At 33.9% G+C, this 20,369-nt stretch overlaps 1 protein-coding gene across 7 annotated transcripts in view; it reads right to left on the minus strand.

Moving 5' to 3' along the window:
• Senp6 (SUMO specific peptidase 6) overlaps nucleotides 1–20,369 on the minus strand; it is a 115,211-nt gene that overhangs the window by 30,422 nt on the left and 64,420 nt on the right. For 6 of the 7 annotated variants that reach the window (XM_048800132.1, XM_048800279.1, XM_048800103.1 and 3 more), the window contains 3 exons: nucleotides 17,947–18,334; nucleotides 11,975–12,204; nucleotides 4,616–4,786 (listed from right to left, as the gene is read on the minus strand). In XM_048800132.1, the coding sequence (XP_048656089.1) occupies nucleotides 4,616–4,786; nucleotides 11,975–12,204; nucleotides 17,947–18,334 (789 nt within the window). The remainder of the gene's footprint in view (nucleotides 1–4,615; nucleotides 4,787–11,974; nucleotides 12,205–17,946; nucleotides 18,335–20,369) is intronic. The other variant, XM_048800175.1, reaches the window with a different exon arrangement.

Here is a 20,369-nt window from a genome sequence, read left to right on the forward strand (position 1 = left end):
ATAATGAACACTTGAATACTCCTTACCCAGATTTACTGTTAATATTTTGCCACATCCACTGCATTACTTTGTGGTGTGTGTGTGTGTGTGTGCGCACACACACACACACACATATGGTCACTTCCCTTTTGCTCAACCTTCATAAAGCAGGCATTTCATTTGCAAATCCTTCAGCATATATTTCCTAAGAACAAGACATTATCCTGTGCAACCAAAACATTAGCACATCTTAGAAATCAAGGTTAACTTAATTCAAAAGTTCATACTTTAAATTTCACTAACTGCTCAAAATTTGCCTTTATCCTTGTTTCAACTTTGCCCAAATCCATGAATCTATCAAGGTTATATTACATTGATCTCATATCTATTCCATTCTACACTAGTCTCTCTCTGTTCTTCCTGGCCCGGCCTTTAAGAAACCTAGGCTAAGTTCTGCAAAACATCTAACATGTATCGGATTGTGTTTCTTCATTTTTAAAATTCAGGCCACATATTTCCACACAAACTGCACATAGATGATGGGCTGATACTTCCCATAATTTCACATCAGAAGACAAGCTGTGTCAGTTTCATTAATGATACAAATTTAATCACTTAAACTAAGGCAGCGACTGGTAGGTTTTTCCACTTGAAAGATTATATATATATATAATCTATATATATATAAAATTGATTGATCCATTTAACATTTCCATTTGTTTTTCCTCTATATATACACACACACATTCCCTTTGCGATTAAATACTCTTGAGAAAAAATTCTTGAAGGCTTGTGAAAGTTCTGTTTTCTCATCATCTTTTTAAATATATTTTTTTAGTTGTAGATGACACAATACCTTTATTTTATTTGTTTATTTTTATGTGGTGCCGGGATCAAACCCAGTACCTCACGTATGCTAGGGAAGCGCTCTACCACTGAGTCAGAACTCTGGTCCCTTCTCATCATTTACCCAATGTTTTTAGCACCCACTGAAAATCCTTGCCTGAATCAGTTATTATAAGTGGTATGACAGTGTTTTAAATTAATCATTTCAATGTGAAGATTTAATATTAAGCCTGACAAAACCTAAATTAATATTTTTGCATATTTACAGGAGTTAAGAAAATCAAAAAAGGAGGTAAGTACTTTTAAGTCCACTTAAAAAATAAGATGAATCGATATAGATAGGGAAGAAAAGCAAATACACGTTGTCAAAATGCTTGGGACTAAAAGTATTTCAGATTTTGAAGATTTTTGAATTTTGGAATATTTGCCTGGATTTTACTGTTCAAGCATCTGTAATGTGCAAATCTGAAATTGTAAATGGTCAAAATCCAAAAATTCTTGGTGCATGATAAGCAGGAATTCTACCCTGAAGCTATACCCTCAGCCCCAAGACAACTTTATATATTTCTTTATTTTGATGCGGGTCTCAATATGTTGCCTAAGCTCATCTCAAGCTCATGGGCTCAAGTTATGTGTCCCCCCCACCCACCTGTTTCAAGTTCTAGAGTAGCCGGATATACAGGTGTGGGCCACCATACCAGGCAATCCAAAACTTTGAGTATCATGTCAGCACTCAAGTTTTGGATATCAGAACATTTTGGATTTTTGGATTATAGATACTCAACTTGTACAATATGCTACTAACAGTATAACTTAACTGAAGTATATTCACTGTAGAAGTCTTTAACACTTTAGTTAGAAAATTTTCATGATGTAAAAAAGAAAATAGGAAAACAAAAATTTAGTAATTACTAGAATAATTGCAGTCTAGAATGTCATATGCATATTTTAACAATTGCATTTCAAACTTAATATATTGATTGGTTTCACTGGAAAGTAACACATTATTTGGGCTTTTCAAGAATGGATACTTATAGTTTGGAAGCTTCTACTATACAAGGAAACTAAAATTCTATGCTCCAGAAAAATGCTACAGATTCAAAGAGCAGCAATAATAATGACATAAAATATTTATGTCATCTAAAAATCTGCATGTAATTAAGCATAAATATTAATATTTTAAGTAGACATTGGGCTATTTCATCTATATTTCTAAAGTTTCTAAAATTAAAATGATCAAAATTCTTGATTTTATGTCTTTCATTGAAAAAATGAGAAAAGATTTTATATTTAGACATGGCATTTCTAATATGTAATCTATAAATTACTATCACACAGCACATTTCTACATTTCATTTTCCAGAATTATTTCAGTTAGCATTTTCATTTTAAAAATTTAAACAGTACATTTTATATTATATACACTATCTTTTGTTTTTTTCCATTAAATTTACAAAGCTAGTTTCAATTCACTGTAGCATATATAACTCAACCTATAACTTTTATTAAAAAAAAAAAAACCCCAAATTGTTAATTTTTTTTTTTTTTTTGGCACCAGGGATTGAACCCTGGGGCACTTTAACACTGAGCTACATCCCCAGTCCTTTTAATTTTGAGAAAGGGTCTTGCTAAATTGATGGGGCTTGCCTCAAACTTGGAATTCTCCTGCTTTATACTCCCCCAAGTAGCTGGAATTAGAGGCATATACCACTCAGCCCAACAAATTTTAATGTAATTCTTTTCCCCTCCCTCCCTCCCTACCTCCCTTCCTTTCTTTCTTTAAAATTTGTACCAGGATTGAACCCTGGGGCACTTAACTTCTGAGTCACATTCCCAACCCTTTTAATTTTTTGAGACAGGGTATCACTAAATTGCTGAGGCTGACTTTGAACTTGCAATCCTCCTGCCTCAGCATCCAGAGCTACTGGGAATACAGGTATGCATCACCATACCTTAATAGAGAGCTTCGAAACTAAATATGCAACTTTCATTAAATGTATAAATCACCAGCAAAAGCTCATTCATCATACTGAAAAGTTATAATAGTGCTAATGTGGGGGAAAGTCATAAAACCTAGAGTACCCCAGGAAATTTTGGGGATATAAAGTACACAGAGTAACATTTTTGTTAAATTATAGAAATCAAGAAAGACTATCTGTATGTGAAAACCTGTCTTAGGAATCACTAGAAAACATAACATTTATTACAATGTTACTGGACAATAAAGGGAAAATAAACTATATATCATTTGCTTTAAAACTCTGAGGGTACTTATATAAAACTTTTAGTTTTTAAGTTGTGATAATTGTTTTGATAGAAAACAACTACTGGCTTCCCATGGAGCTTTGCTCTACTAAGAAATCATATTCACAGCCAGGCATTTAGACGAAGGCTGCAATGTTAGCCACTAGGGAGGCTGAGGTAGGAGGATCACAAGCTCAAGGTCAGACTGGGCAACTAGTAAGAGCCTGTCTCAATAAAGAAAAATTTGGGGATATAGTTCAGTAGCAGAGCGTTTGCCCAACATACATAAGCGTGCATTCAATCCTCACTACCAAAAAACAAAAAAAAAAAAAAAAAGGAAGAAAAGAAAGAGGAAGAAATAATGTTTACATTTCATTTGAGCCTACAAACTAAGCTGTAGATTTTGTGTGTGTGTGTTTATGTATTTGTTTTGGATCACATTGTTTCTTAGGATCATGAACCTTTACCAGAAATAAAAATTATGTCTTTATAAAAAAATAATTATTACTTAACATAAAATGAGAATAAAACTCCCTTTTAAGTTTTCCATTGGTTTATAATATGTTCTTTTACAGATACTGCTTTATGTATAAAGGATAATACAAGAGACAGGGTTTGAAAACACAGATAGGAACAAATAATCAGAGACAAGTTAAGACATTATAAAGCAAATGTCTACAGAGTAAGTACAGTGCTTTAGGAAGATAAATCTATGAACAATATCAGAAAACATGAAAAAGAAAATGATGAAAAAGAACACTGCTTGGGCTGGGGATGTGGCTCAAGCGGTAGCGTGCTCGCCTGTCATACGTGCGGCCCGGGTTCGATCCTCAGCACCACATACAAACAAAGATGTTGTGTCCGCCGAAAACTAAAAAATAAATATTAAAAAATTCTCTCTCTCTCTCTCTCTCTCTCTCTTTAAAAAAAAAAGAAGAAAAAGAAAAAGAACACTGCTTAAGGAAATTAACATTTCAAAGAGAAAATGAATACTTGAATGGGCCTGGTGACAGTAAAATGATGGGCAGACAGGTATGATAAGGAAGATAAAGGTACTATAAAAAAATACATCAGGCATTGTGAATATTAAACTAGTCTAAAAGTATATGCTTCTTAGATGTTCACTATATAGTTCAAGAACCTCTTTCTAAAACTTTTGACGCTACATAAATTTTAAGCGGAACTTGAAGCTTTTGGATTCTTTTTTCTCTTACTATAGTTCTTTAACATATCCTTTTTAAGTAATAAGCTGGCATGAGAATAAAACTACTAAATTTTGGAATGTTTTCTAATTCACTGGTTATTTTCTTATAGTGAATCTGCCATTAGTCTGGACATTAACATTATGATAATTTTTTACTCAGTAATTTTTAATGGTGAGGTATTACTATTTATATATTCTTAAAGCAATCTGAAATCTTCAAATAATTTTGATGTTCTATTAACTTAGATAATTTAGCTTACAAATTTTAAATATTATAGATCAGGTTTTGCAATGGAATTTATCTTGTAATCAGTACAACAAATAGCTAAAGAATATACTTACAATAACAGGCTCTATTAATAGTCGGAACAGTGTTCCTACTCGTATACTTCGACAATTTAAAATGACACTTTCAAACGAACTTTGGCAGCTTAAAGATAAAGAATTAACTAAAGTTTCTTGAGAAGCCACTTTACGACGCTTTAGAGGTGTGCTGATGATAGAATTGCCAAACTGAAAAGGAAAAGAAAATTTTCACTTAGTAAGTTGCCATAACAAGGCTACAAATTCAGTACACATACAAAGAACACCTAATATAAGGAACGTAATTATCACAACATAAAAATAATTATCCTTAAACAATATTAGATGAAACAGAAAATTTCTTTATAAAAGTAAATCCATTCTGGGGCTGAGGCTGTGGCTCAGGGGTAGAGCGCTCACCTCACACATGTGAGGCACTGGGTTGGATCCTCAGCACCACATAAAAATAAATAAATAAAGTAAATCCCTTCTATTTTATCAACCTCTAGTTATTATTTGAAATCCAAAAGTATTAGCAGAGCAGTTAGGAAGAATACTGTGGGAATCACACTGCCTGGGATCAAATCACAGCCAAATCAATCACCTTTTAATGGTCTGATCTTGTAAAACTTCCCTTCAGTTTCTTAAAATGAAAAATAATAAAAGTATCTGCCTAAATGAATAACAGACACAAGCAGCTTAGAAGACTGCTTTATGTACAGTAAAATGCTGGCAGAAGTTAATACTTGGACTATATCATTAATTCTTTAGAAAATAATCAATTAGGGAATGGTTATTTGTATTACAAAAGAAGGCATTACATATTTTAAATTACTTGATCTGTTAATTTAGATTTCACAGACACTTCCAAATGTAAATTAAGCATAACACAGTATTTTACATAATTCTATATTTTCATTAAAAGTAATTACATTATGGGTTGAATATACCATTATCTGAAGTGCTTGGAATCAGAAGTGTTTCAGATTTCAGAGTTTTTTGGATTTGGGAATATCTGCATAGCTTTTACTAGTTGAGCACTCTTAATCTATAAATCAAAAATCAAGAACTCTGGAGGATCATCAGTACTCAAAAAGTTTCAGACTTGCCAAGAGTGGTGGCTCCTACCTATAGTCCCACCAACTCAGAAGACTGAATGGGGAGAATCACAAGTTCAAGGCCAGTCTCAGCAACTTAGAGAGGCCATGAGTAATTTACTGAGAACCTATTTCAAAACAAAACAAACAAATAAATAAATAAAAAATAAAAGGGCTAGGGATGTAGATCTGTGGTGAAGTGCCCAAGGTTTCAATCCCTAGTACCAAACCAAAACACTAGTTTCAGACTTTGGAGCATTTAAGATTAGTATTTGGATTGGGGATCCATAACCTGTAAAAACTATTATGATGTCAAGGACAAAACATGATCTTGACAGAAAATGAGCGGGGGTGGGGCTGGGGGCAATATGTCTAACAGATAGAAGACCTCTCTATGATACATGTCATAGAACAAAATACAGATTTAAAACAAAATACAGATTTAAACAAAATGTATAGAAAACCCAGACTTCACACACAAACACAAAAATTAGAATAAACAAACTTAACAAAGTTGCAGCATATAAAATCTAACACAAAATTTAGTTGTACTGCTATGCCCCAAGTGAATTATCTGAAATAGAAATCAAGAAAGCAATACTATTTACAGTAGCTCCAAAAAATAAAAATAAAATATATATTATAAATACCTAGGAATAAATTTAACCAAAGAGGTGAAAGATCTCTACTGTGGGAAAAAAAAAATGATGAAAAGAATTAAAGAGAGGGGCTGGGATTATGGCTCAGCGGTACAGTGCTCACCTTGCAAATGCAAGGCCCTAGGTTTGATCCTCAGCACATAAAAATAAATAAAGTTAGAAGAAAAACAAAAGAATTAAAGAGAACATAAAATAAGGGAAAGACATTCTATGTTCATGAACTAGAAGAATTAATATTGTTAAAATGCCCACACTAACCAAAATAATGTAAAGATACAATGCAATTTCTATCAAAACACCAATACTATTCTTCATAGAAGTAGATAAAATGACCTAGCTTTTTTTGTAACCACAAAATCCCTGAATAGCCAAGGTAAACTTTTTTTAATATTTATTTTTTAGAAGTAGTTGGACACAATATTTTTATTTATTTATTTATTTTTATGTGATGCATGTGGTGCGAGGATGGAACCCAGTGCATCGCAAGTGCTAGACAAGCGCTCTACCGCTAAACCACAATCCCAGCCCTTAGCCAAGGTAATCTTAAGCAAAAGGAACAAAGCAGGAGGCATTATACTCAAGTTGCAGTAATCAAACATCATGGTATAGACATTTGGGGCTCGGATGTAGCTCAGTGGTAGACTGCTAGCCTAGCAGGTACAACACCTGGGTTCAATCCCTAGCAAAACACACACACTACAGACACATATTCTAATGAAAATACAATCAAGAGCCTAGAAATAAACCCTTGCTTCTATAGGCATGTGTGTGTGTGTGTGTGTGTGTGTGTTTTGTGTGTATGTATGTACTAGGGATTGAATCCAGGGGCATATCCCCAGACCTTTAAAGAAAAGACAGGGTTTCAATGAGTTACTTAGGGCCTTGCTAAGTTGCTGAAGTTTGCTTTGAACTCATGATCATCCTGCCTCAGCTTCCCAAGCTGCTGGGTTTACAGATATGCACCAACATGCCCAGCCAATTTTTGACAGAAGCGCTAAAAACACACCCTGAAAAAAAGATAGTCTCTTCAATAAATGGTAACAGCAGAAGAATGAAACTAAACCCCTATGTCTAAATCATATACAAGAATTAGCTCAAAATGTATTCACAATCAAAATTTAAGACCTTAAACTATAAAACTAGCAAAAAAAAAAAAGAAAGAAAGAAAAAGAAAAATGCTTCAGGATACTGGAATGGGTAAGAATTCTTTTGGACAAACCCCAAAAGCACAGGCAATAGAAGCCAAACCAAATAAATGGGCTTTCACACTAAAAAAATTCTGCACAGCAAAAAATAAAAATAAAAATAAATAAACCTATTAACAGAGCAAAGAGTAACCTAAATAACAGAAGAAAGTACCTGCAAGCTATATATCAATAAGGGGTCAATATCCAGAATCTATAAGGAATTCAAATAGCTCAACACAAAAACAAAAATAAATACACAAAACCCAAATATTCCAATTGAAAACTGGGCAATAGACCTGAACAGAAATTTCTCAAAGATGACATGCAAAATGCCAAAAGGTTTATTTATATTAAAAAATGCTCATTATCCTTAGTTATCAGGGAAATAAAAATCAAAATCGTAATGAGATATCATCTTATTCCAGTAAGAAGAGCTATCATCAAAAAGACTTAAAAGATTGTGAGAACAGGGATATGGAAAAAGGGAAACTGTAGACTGTTGGTGGAAATGTAAATCTGCATAGCCATTATGGAACCAGAACAGAGATTCCCTGAAAAACTGAAAATAAACTACATATAATACAGAAAACCCACTCACTAATATCTATTCAAAGAAAATGAAATTAGCATGTTGAAGAGACATCTGCACCATTTTATTTGTTATAGTACTATTCACAGCAGCCAAGAAATACAAACACATTAAGTGTTCATCAACTGATAAATGGATAAACATGGTACACATACACAATGACATATTATTCAGCCAGAAAAAAAGAAAAAAATTATGTCATTTGCTACAATGTGGATAGATCTGGAAATCTGGAAATCATTATGTTGTTATGGTTGTTTACTTTGTTGACTGAACTTGGGGCACTTAACCACTGAGCCATATCCTTAGCCCTTTTAATTTTTTGAGACAGGATCTCACTAAGTTGCTGAGAACCTAAGTTGAAGAATGCCTCACTAAATTGCTGAGGCTGGCTTTGAACTTGTGATCCTTCTGTGTCTGCCTCATAAGCCACTGGGATTATGAGGCATTTCCCATCATGCAGGGCTGTTTATGAAATAGGACAGGCACAAAAAAACCACTGAATCTTACTCATATCTGGCACACAGAAAGCTGATTTCATAGAAAATTATAGTGAATAATAGTTACCAGAGGCTAGGAAGAGTATTATTGGGAAAGGTTAGTCAGTGGGTTCTAAGATATGGTTAGGAGTAAAAACAGTTCTGGTGTGCTACTGCATAGTGGGATGACTACAAATGATAACACAACCTAGATGCATTTCAAAAACCTAGAATAAAGAATTTCCAAGGTTCTCACCATAAAGAAAAAGATGTTTTAGGAGATAAGACATAGACATGTTTAACCTAATTTAAAAACTATACAATGTTCATATATACTGAAACATCACATGGTACTCCATTAGTAAGTCTTATGTGTGCTAAAAAATAAATAAAAAAGGAACAAAACCAAATGTGATTATCATATATATCTCTATGATTTTGTAAACTGATTTTTCAGGTTTACTAAGAGTTTATCACAAGGTTTACCAACTATTTATCAAGAATATTTTGCCAAATTATTAATGGAAACCCATTAGACAGGTTTGACAGTTCTCTTAGTTTTAGTATAATTTTTTCAAATGAAAGAAATAAATAAAGCAGATAATTTAAGAGCTGTTCCAGCTGAATCCCATAGTAAAGTCATTAAATCTAGAATCTGAGTGTTCCATTTGCTTCCACAGAGTATCTATCTCTTCTTCTTAAGAAGAGCACTGGAGAACACTTATGCATGGTTCAATGCACCAGTCTGAAAACTATTCAACTAAAAATTCTACCATATGGAAATCCATCATTTATTTAACTGAACTGCTTCTATGTTGAACATCTGACTTCTATCTCCAATGAGCATTTCTACAGCTCACTACATACACATATTTAGAATTATTGCCAAATTGCCCTCCAGCAAAGTTATAACCATCTACAAACCCAACATCTCACATCTTCAAACGCTAACCAAGATGAGACCCTGTCATACTTCTAAAATTTTCAGCAATCTGGATAGTTAACAAAAGGTTATTTTTATTTCATATTCTCTACTTTGATTACTACCTTGATTGAAATTCATTCATTTCCTTTATTCACTTTTCAATGATTTGTTTCTATTTTTTGGCTTTTAAACAATTAACACACAAAAGATCAATTTACACTTTGTCAAATAATTCCCTATATCCTCATGTGCATTTACCTATCCAATTCTATTTATGGTATTTTGGAACACTGTGTTTGGTTTTCAATTAATTGAAGAAATTTTATCTCATGTTTGGAAAGGCATTTCCTAAGATTATATAAAAATATATCCTTTCAGTAGTTTTTTCATTTCTTCAGCCTGTAGCCTTTTTTCCTTTTTGGTGGTACTGGGGAACTTAATAAAACTTAAGTTTGAGGCCAGCCTGGGCTACTTAATAAAACCCTATCTCATAATGAAATTTTAAAAAGGGCTGCTCTACCACTGAGATATATCACCAGCCCATTTCAAAATTTCATTTTGAGACAGGGTTTTATTAAGTTGCCCAGGCGAGCCTCAAACTCAAGATGCTCTTGCCTTAGCTTCCCCAGTAGCTGGGATTATAGGCATGTGCCACTGCACAGGGTTTCAGGTTCCCATCTGAACCAAGTCCAAGTATTTTCCTCTGAACCCTGACATATCTATGCAAATATGTCATTTTTTAACATATAAGATTTTATTTTATAACAAATGTTCTTTTGGGGGGGGATATTCCTATTCAACAGTACTGTGTAGAAATTCTAAAAGTTATTGATAGAGTTTTAACTTTTACTCTCAATGGCTGCTTCAAACAGTTATACCATAACTTCTTCATTCATATCCATATTAATGGACAATGATTTTGTTTGCAGTTGTTTGTTAATACATTAATCATGCTTGTACATATAGCCTTACAAACTGGAGAGGGGGCAGGAATTCCTTTAAGAAGGATTCTAGGGATTTAGTTATTTGGTTGAAAGTGTATGTTTAAGGGACTGGGGTTGTGGCTCAGTGGTAGAGTGCTTGCCTAGAATGTGTGAGGCACTGGGTTCAATCCTCAGCACCACATGAAAATAAATAAATAAATAAAATGAAGGTATTGTGTCCATCTACAACTAAAAATATATTTTTTTAAAAAAAGTATATGGTTAAGATTTTTTTAGTATGCTTTTACTTTGCTTTCCCCAAAGGACACTGTAACTTTCTTTACTATAAGCAAATTAGTAACGTATGTTTTCCCTTGAATTTTCGCCTGCAGTACATATCATTTTGAATTGATTTGCAATTAATTTTACTAGTCTGTTTAGTATACAGTTACAATATTTCATTTTCTTTAATTTATACTTCCTTACTAAATTTATACTTTTCATGTGGTGGTGTAGTGTCTAAATATTCTCTTTGTCTATTCCTAGCCTTTATTTTCTTTCTATCCACTAACTTAAAAAAAAAAAAAAGTCTATTATAGGCATTAAAGTTTTATGTCATCTGCATTTCAAATATTTCTCTGTGTATCTTTTATTTATAAATTTGTTACTTTTCCATGGGAACATTTTGAAATTTTTCCTATAGTAGAAAGTAAATATAATTACATTATAGTAAAATGCAAATAAGTTAAAATAACTTTTCCCTGTCTTCTAGATTTTACAAGAAATCTCCTTATACAAGTTCAGTACCTCTAATCTAAAATTAGAAACGATCCAAAATTGGAAACTTTTTGAATGCAAACGTCATGCTACAACTGGAAGATTCCACACACCTGACCTCAAGTGATGGATTTAGTGAAAGCATGGGCACATTATGTAAAATTATTTAGGAAGTTCTCTGCACAATGCATGTATACAACATAAAAGAATTTCCTGTTCAGACTTGGGTCCATCCCCAAGATACCTCATTATATACATGCAAAAACTCCAAAATACAAAAATACTTGAAATGTGAAACACTTATGGTTCCAAATACTTCTGATAAGAGACATTCAACCTAAGGCGCTGGGGATGAGGCTCAAGTGGTAGTGCACTTGCTCGCCTGGCATGAGTGAGACGCTGGGTTCAATTTTCAGCACCACATAAAAATAAAATAAAGATATTGTGTCAACCTAAAACTAAAAAATGAATATTAAAAAAGAGAGACACTCAACCTACATTTAGACATATCGCTGTAAAGTCAACACTTCTTTTCTTGCTGAATTTTTGTACTTGAGCCTTTAGTTTAAATGAATCTTATCTTTACACTGTTTAATGTCTTCTGAAATGACTTTCCAAGTAGCATTAAAGTCTCGATTACTAAATAATCAATTTTTTTCTCCTACTGAACTGTCAAATTGCCCTCCAAGAAAATATTTACATCCTAGCAGGAAAATGTTAGATCTGAACAAATAAATGTCAACCAACAAGTGTGAAAAGTACCTGATCTTTCATTCTTGCTTTTCTTGGCAATGTAACTGTATTCAATTCTGATTCTGTTGGAATGCTTCTTAGTTCATGCTCTGCTCTGCAGATATTTTCATTTAGTGCTGCTTCTACTTTTCCAGTGGATGGTACAGGGGAAGAACATGCTGAGTCAGCAGGTTGAGGAGATATGCTCTCTCTTCTGTTATTCTTGTCATTGTCATCATCATCATCACTGGACAAAATGACTAAAATCATAAAGAAAATTCATAATTTATATTATGAGTTCACATAAGGGCAGTTCTTTAAACCTACAATACAACCCTTGATCTTGGACTTTAGTCTCCACAACTGTGAGAAAACAAATTTCTTTTAAGACACCTACTCTGGGTATTCTTTATGGCAGCCTGAGCAGTCTAATAAAGGGTTCTCTGTGCTTACATTCTAAACTTCTTCACACCTCCCCCCAACTTTCTGCTCATTTCATTCTGAGCTAGAAGTTACCTATCAAAGACGCCTATTCTGTGACTTACCAAAAAATAACACCCTCCCTCCTCCTCACACTAATGTACTAATATGGGTTGAGGATATTTTTGGTTTTGTTTCATTATTTTGGTATTAGGGACTGAACCCAGGGAGTCATACATGCTAGACAAGCAATCTACCACTGAGCTACATCCCCTGCCCTTTTTAATTCTTTTTTCTTGGTTATTTTTAGTTGTACATGACGGTAGAATCCATTTTGACATAATTATACAAGCACAAATTCAGACCCCAGTACCTCTCCTTCCCCTTCCTTCTCTCCACCCTCTTTCTGCCATTTACTCATAATTATTATTTTTTAATTAATTTCTTGTGTATGTACACAACATTGAAATTTATATATGTATATAGGAAAGTTTGTCATATTCATTCCTCTGTCTTTCCTTTTCCCATTTCCTCTCTTCCTGTTATTCCTGTCTACTTCACTGAACTTCTCTCTCCCCCGCTAATTGTGGATTAGCCTCCACATATGAGAACACTGGACCTTTGGTTTTTTGGGATTGGCTGATTTCACTTAGCATGATAGTCTCTAGACCCATTCATTTACCAGCAAATGTCATAAAGTCATTCTTCTTTACAGCTGAGTAACACTCTATTGTGTACAAATATCACATTTTCTTTATTCACTCATCTGTTGAAAGGTGGCTTTATACCTTGGCTATTATAAATTGTGCTGCTCTAAACATCGATATGGCTGGATCACTACAGTAAGCTGATTTTAAATCTTTTGGATATATACTGAAGAGTGGGAAACTGGTTCAAATGGTGGTTCCAATCCTATTTTCTCTGTGGAATCTCCATACTGCCTTCCAGAGTGGTTGCACCAATTTTCAGTTCCACCAACAAAGTATAAGTGTATCCTTTTCCCCACATCTTGCCCACACTGTTATTTGTATTCTTGATAATTGCCATTCTGATTGGAGTGAAATGAAACCTCAGTATAGTTTTAATTTGCATTTCTCTAATTGCTAGAGATGTTGAACATTTATTTTATTTTGATACAGGAACTCCCTAGGTTGTCCAAGCTGGCCTAGAATTTTCTATCATTCTATCTCAGCCTCCTAAGTATCTGGGACTACAGGCTTACACCTACATTGCCCAGCTAGGGATAAATGAAACTTGATTTGTATTCCTGGGGTACAGAAAAAAATTCTTAATTTCTCCATTTATTTACCAGTTTTCAGAATACCACTTTGGGACCCTTAGAAAGATAACTAATGGAGAAATTTTCTTTCAAGAGAAGGGGAGTATTATAACAAACTAATTGATTTTAATATATTCAAATATTTCAATGACTAGTAGTAATGACTCTTTGTGACCTAAGTACTTCCATTACTTTGGGAGTCCTTTCATTTTAGTTCTTTTGTAGTAGTTTTGACCACTTTCACGCTTCCTCATCTGACTGATAATCTAGGTTTATCTCATATTTTGTACTGTTAACCTGGAATAAAGTCATTTCTCTGAGCAACTCTGGTTATTTTTAGTAGGAAATGGTGCCTAAAAATATTGTTCATTCTTTTTCTTTTTTCTTTTTTTTAAGGCATGTTTGTTTCTATACCAGGGATGTTTACCATTTCTAAGCCTTTTCTATATTGTTTTTGGTACCAGTGATTGAATCCAGGGACACTCAACCACTAAGCCACACCCCCAGTCCCTTTTTATACTTTATTTAGAGACAGGTTCTTACTAAATTGCTGAGGGCCTTGCTAAGTTGCTGAAGCCGCCTTTGAACTTGCGATCCTCCTGCCTCAGCCTTCCAAGCTGTTGGGATTACAGGTGTGTACCATAAGTACTTTCTAAAGGTAAAGTTAGGATACATGTATTTTATGTTTAAAATAAAATATACAATAAATTCACATTATCTCCAATTCAAATGTAAAGTTTTAGGACTTTGGATTCCTTGATTTTACTTTAATATTTCTTTTTTTCTAACACTGAAACAATAATATAATTATTTCTTTTATTCATATACATGTGTTTATAAAAAACAACACCAATATTGTTTTTTATTTTTAATTTTTTTTAGTTGTAGGTGGACACAATATCATCATTTTTATTTATGTATTTTTATGTGGTGCTGAGGACTGAACCCAGGACCTCACAAGTGCAAGGCAAGCGCTCTACCACTGAGCTACAATCCCAGCCCCAATACCAATGTTGTTAATAACAATATTACTGAATAGACTTAGGATTTCTGTGAAATTCTGCTTAACCTTAAAATCAGTGGATATACACACCATATTATTTTAATTTAAACTCATCTGAAACAATATGTTCAAGCTACCAAAATACAATTAAATTCATTTCTTAAATTATGCTTTACAAAAAAAATTTATACGTAATTTCATTTTATAATTATGTAAAATATTTACATGGTTCCTAAGTAAAGTCAACAAAACAATTTCTATTTGGAGAAATCTAACATCCATCTCCAGTGTCTGTTTCCTCTCATTCAACAAATATTTTTTTTATTAATTTTGTTAATCTATGTAAAAACTATTCTATTAATTTTGTTAATCTATGTAAAAACTATTCATCACTGCACCATACAATCTTGTTTGCACCTTGCTTTATTCACTTAAAGATCTTGGAAAATTACACTTTACATGTGATCTCCCCTTCTGTCTCTACAGCTACATAGTCTATAATTTCTACCAGTCTCATTGTTTTCAATTTTTGCTATTATTTTTTACAAAATAAAAATGCATGCACATGTCCAAAGACAGGATAAACTTTTAAGGGAGGGACACTTTTTATTGAGTCCTGTTTGTCAAATATTTTATTGAGCTATGCTTATGTGACATTTATATGGTATTTATTCCCTTAAAACCACCATCAGTGGGCAAGGTGCAATGGCACATGTTTGTAATCCCAACCATTCAGTAGGCTATGGTAGGAGGACTGCAAGTTTGAGGCCAACCTCAGCAACTTAGTGAAACCCAGTTTCAAAATAAAAAGAACTGGTGATGTAGTTTAGCAGTAATGTGCCCTGGGTTTAATCCCCTGTACCAAAATACAAACAAACCCCAAACAGCCCATTATCAGTGGGAACACTTGATCCAAGTCAGAAAACTGGGCATAAATAGCACTTGATCTACAACTGGGGTCAAGCCTGTGCTCTCTAGTACTTAAGATGGATGGGATGACATGCTCTTGGGTAGGCAGAATTAATATTATCAAAATGGTCATATTACCAAAAAGTATTGTACAGATTTAATGCAATTCTTATTATAAAATCCCAATGACATTCTTCGTAGAACTAAAAAAGGTAATCATAAAATTCATTTGGAAAATAAGAGACCCAGAATAGCCAAGCAATCCTTAGCAAGAAGAATGAAGCAGGAGGTATCACAATACCAGACCTTAAACTATACTGCAGAGCTATCATAACAAAAACATCATGGGAATGGCACCAAAATAGACATATAGACCAATGGTACAAAATAGAACACAGAGGGACAAACCCACATAAATACAGTTATCTCACACTAGACACGTGATCTCCCCAAAGATGCCAAAAACATACATTTGGGAAAAGACAGCCTATTCAACAAATGGAGCTAGGAAAACAGGAAATCCCTATGTAGCAAAATGAAATTAAACCTCTGTCTCTCACCCTGCACAAAAATCAACTCAAAGTGGATCAAAGACTGGAACAGAGACCTTGTGCCTAATAGAAGAAAAAGTAAGCCCAAATATTCATCATGTTGGCTGACTTAGGACCTGACTTTTTTAACAAGACTCCTAATGCACAAGAAGTAAAATCATGAATCAATAAATAGGATGAATTCAAACTAAAGAGCTTCTTCTCAGCCACAGAAAACAATCAATAACATGGAGAGAGAGCCTACAGAATGGGAGAAAATCTTTCGTACATGCACCTCCGATAAAGCATTAATCTCCATGCATATAAAGAACTCAAAAGACTTAAAACACCAAAAAAAAAAAAAAAAAAAAAACCCAAATAACCCAATGAATAAATGGACTAAGGAACTGAACAGACACTTCACAGAAGAAATACAACTGATCAACAAACATATGAAAAAATGTTCATCATCTCTAGCAATTAGAGAAATGCAAATCAAAATTACTCTAAGATTTCATCTCACTCCAGTCAGAACGGCAATTATCAAAGAATATAAGCAACAAGTGTTGGCAAAGATGTGGGGAATAAGGTACACTCATACATTGCTGGTGGGACTGTAAATTGGTGCAACCACTATGGAAAGCAGCATGGAGATTCCTTAAAAAACTTGGAATGGAACCACCATTTGACCCAGCTAACCCACTCCTCAGTTTATACCCAAAGGACACCTCAGTTTATACCCAAAGTGATGCAGCCATATCAATGTTTACAGTAGCTCAATTCACAATAGCTAAACTATGGAACCAACTTGGATGCACTTCAACAGATGAAGGGATAAAGAAGTTGTGGTATGGAGCTGGGGCTGTAGCTCAATGGCAGAAGACTTGCCCCGTACATGTGAGACACTTGGTTTGATCCTCAGCACCACATAAAAATAAATAAGTATTTTGTCCATCTACAACTAAAAAATATTTTTTTAAAAAGCTGTGGTATATATACACAATGGAATATTACTCAACCTTAAAAAAGAATGAAATTATGGCATTTGCAGGTAAATGGATGGAGCTAGAGAATATCATGCTAAGTGAAATAAGCCAAACCCCAAAAACCAAAGACCAAATGTTTTCTCTGATAATTGGATGCTGATCCATAATGGTGGGGAGTTGGGGGAGAAGGGCAAAGGACTTTGGACTGGGCCGAGGGGAATGAGGAGAGGGAAAGGGGTATGGGGGTGGGAAGGACTATGAAATGAGATAGACATTATTACTCTATATACATGTATGACTATATTACTGGTGTGACTCTGCACCATGTACAGCCAGAGGAATGAGAAATTGTGATCCCTTTGTGTACAATGGTCAAAATGCATTCTACTGTCATGTATAAATAATTAGAATGAATTAAAAAATAATAATAGAAGATGGATAGGATGAACAAAGTCAGTTATTTTCACAATTGTGAGGACATTTAAAATTTTTTTTCTTTTAGTTGTCAATAGACCTTTACCTTATTTATTTATATGAGGTGCTGAGAATTGAACCCAGTGCCTCAAACATGCTAGGCAAGCACTCTACCACTAAGCCACAACCCCAGCACTGTGAGGACACATTTTTAACCCCCCAAAATATTACATAACTGGCACAAAGATACACTAAGACTATACTTCTGAAACATGCTCACAAATTTAAAACAAAATATAGAAAGTATTAGATAGATATAGCAATATTAAAAAGAGTAAAATTATGTTAGGTGTGATAGTGTATGCCGATAATACTAGTTACTAAGGAGGCTGAGGTATAAGAGAACCATTGAACCTAGGAGTTTGAATCAAAAAAGCGGGGAAGAGGGAGTGAATACTTACTTGGGTCATTTAGGTCTGACAGGCTTGTTTTTCTTTCTTTCAAGTTTGTGATTTTGGGTATTTTTGTCCCAGGTAAAATGACTTTTCCATTAGTCTGTAAATAATTATTTCTACTATCATCACAATTCACAATAATATCAATTGGAACTTTTTCCACACTGTTACCATAAAACTTCTTGGTTGTTAATCCTATGTTTTGTGACTTCTGTCCTCCAGAATTCTGATGTATTGACGTTCTTAATAATGGTCCAGTAGGTTCATTTAAAGTTATAGCTTGTCTGCAGTTTCTTTGTAAATCATTACGAAAACTAATACCACAACTTTGGCATTTGGACTGATTTTCTTTCTCTTTTCCACATTTTGGGCAACATTCACGCTGTTCAGAAACCTTAAGTTCCAAAACAATGAAAGAAAGAAAAAATGTGGTTTTACTTCAACATCAAGGAACACCCTCAACGTTTCAAAATTAAGTCCTTCCCTCCCCCATCACTACCATGACTACTATGAGATCCCAAATAAGGCACATTACTTGAGATTTAGCATCAAAATGCTGTAAAGAATTTCAAGACCAATCCAGTAGTCAGCTATGTATAAGCTAATTTTGCAGTTAATAATGGGGCAGGGAGTGGGGGGTGGTACTAGAGATATAGCTCAGTTGGTAGAGTGCTTGCCTAGAATGCACAAGGTCGTGGGTTCAATCTCCAGCACCAAAAAAAAAAAACAAAAAAAAAAACTGAGGGGGTTAGGGATGTAGCTCATTGATGTAGAAAAGCACATCCCTATTAAAACACTCAGAACTAAGATATAGAAGGAAATATATCCTATAGCATACACTTTTGGGAGGGGCGCTTAACCACTGAGCTACATTCCCAGCCCTATTTTATATTTTAGTTAGAGTTAGGGTCTCACTGAGTTGCTTAAGGCCTTACTAAGTTGCTGAAACTGACTTTTGAATTCACTATCCTCCTGCCCTAACCTCCGGAGCCACTGGGATTACAGGTATGTGCCACAGTGCCTGGTTTACCATACACTTTCATCTGTTAAAAAATATGTTATCTTGGAACTCTTTGCAGTAATTAGGAACAAAATGCAAATAATCTCAACTGTATTAGATACTAAATTTTTCAAGCTAAAAATTGTAGATTAATAATTTTATCAACCAACTGATCTAAAACCTAGAGACTCAGTGCCACTTAATTAACTTCAGGAAAAAGTATTAAATTTTCATAAAAACTATGTTGATTTCTTTTTTTAAAAAAACCTTAATTTTTTTATTAGAATCTCATTTCCTTCCTTTTGGTCAGTGAAAAACTTTTATGAAACCAAGTAATTTCAAATTAATGGGCTGGGAGCACTTGACTAGCATACTTGAGGCCCTGAATTTGATCCCTACCACCAACCACAACAAAACAAAACAAAAACTTATAAATTGCACATCACATACTATCAGCAAGTCTCTATAAAAAAAAGTGTACTTAATAAGAATGAGCCTTTCTTTCTCTGATGAGACATCACTGAGACAATGTCATTTCATTACATACCCTAAAGATGTTTAATTCCATTCAATACATAGATCCTATTTTCTTATAAACAACACATAGTATGAAGTTTCATATATTATAAACAAAAAAGAAAAGCCTCCAACCTTCTTACAAATTTAAAGATTACATAGAGACTGGCTATAACTCTTAATCTACACTAAGAAAATAAGAAAAATTGGCAATGAAGTAGTAGTAAAAGAAGGAAGATTTATTTTAAAAATTAAAACAGATTTTAAGGTTTCGGCTAGATTGTTCACCAGAGGAAGGATGTCGTTTTGAGGCGCTTTTCTCCTTTACCTGGGCTAAGCAATGGCTAAGCCAGCAGGGCCTGAGACAAGCCTAGGCTGCAAGCCAGGAAGACTGGGACAGACATAAAGCAAAGTGAACAAATAAGTAAATACATTAGGGATGGGACTCAGGTTTCTCACTGTCAAAGAAAGTTATTATTACGTAAAATAGGAACAGCTAAACCAAGATTTGGTTACCAATGTGAACTCATGGATTTTATTGTTTACTAAATATTGTTATTAAATATTAATATGTACATCAACATATATTTCCAAGCTTTGTCTACTGAAAGGGCCTACAAACTTACACTCAATATCAATGAGCATTAACTTGTATACCAATAGCTTCCCCCTACTTAAAAGAAAAAAGGCTCCTTGGGAAAATGCATGACTCTAAGACTGAGAGAGAAAAACAAGGTGGCTCAGATCATCCTGCTATACCAAAAAGTAAGAAGTGCTCAAAGAATGATGGGTTTATGTCAAAAAGACAATCATCAGCTTGAAGAGACAACATGGACCAAATCTGGAACAATTTAAGCATAAAAATAAATAACAACAGTTAAACACTATAACTTTAAAGTAAGAGAAGAATGAC

This window comes from Marmota marmota, unplaced genomic scaffold (assembly GCF_001458135.2).
Source record: "Marmota marmota marmota unplaced genomic scaffold, marMar, whole genome shotgun sequence".
In the NCBI taxonomy this organism is placed as follows: Eukaryota; Metazoa; Chordata; class Mammalia; order Rodentia; family Sciuridae; genus Marmota; species Marmota marmota.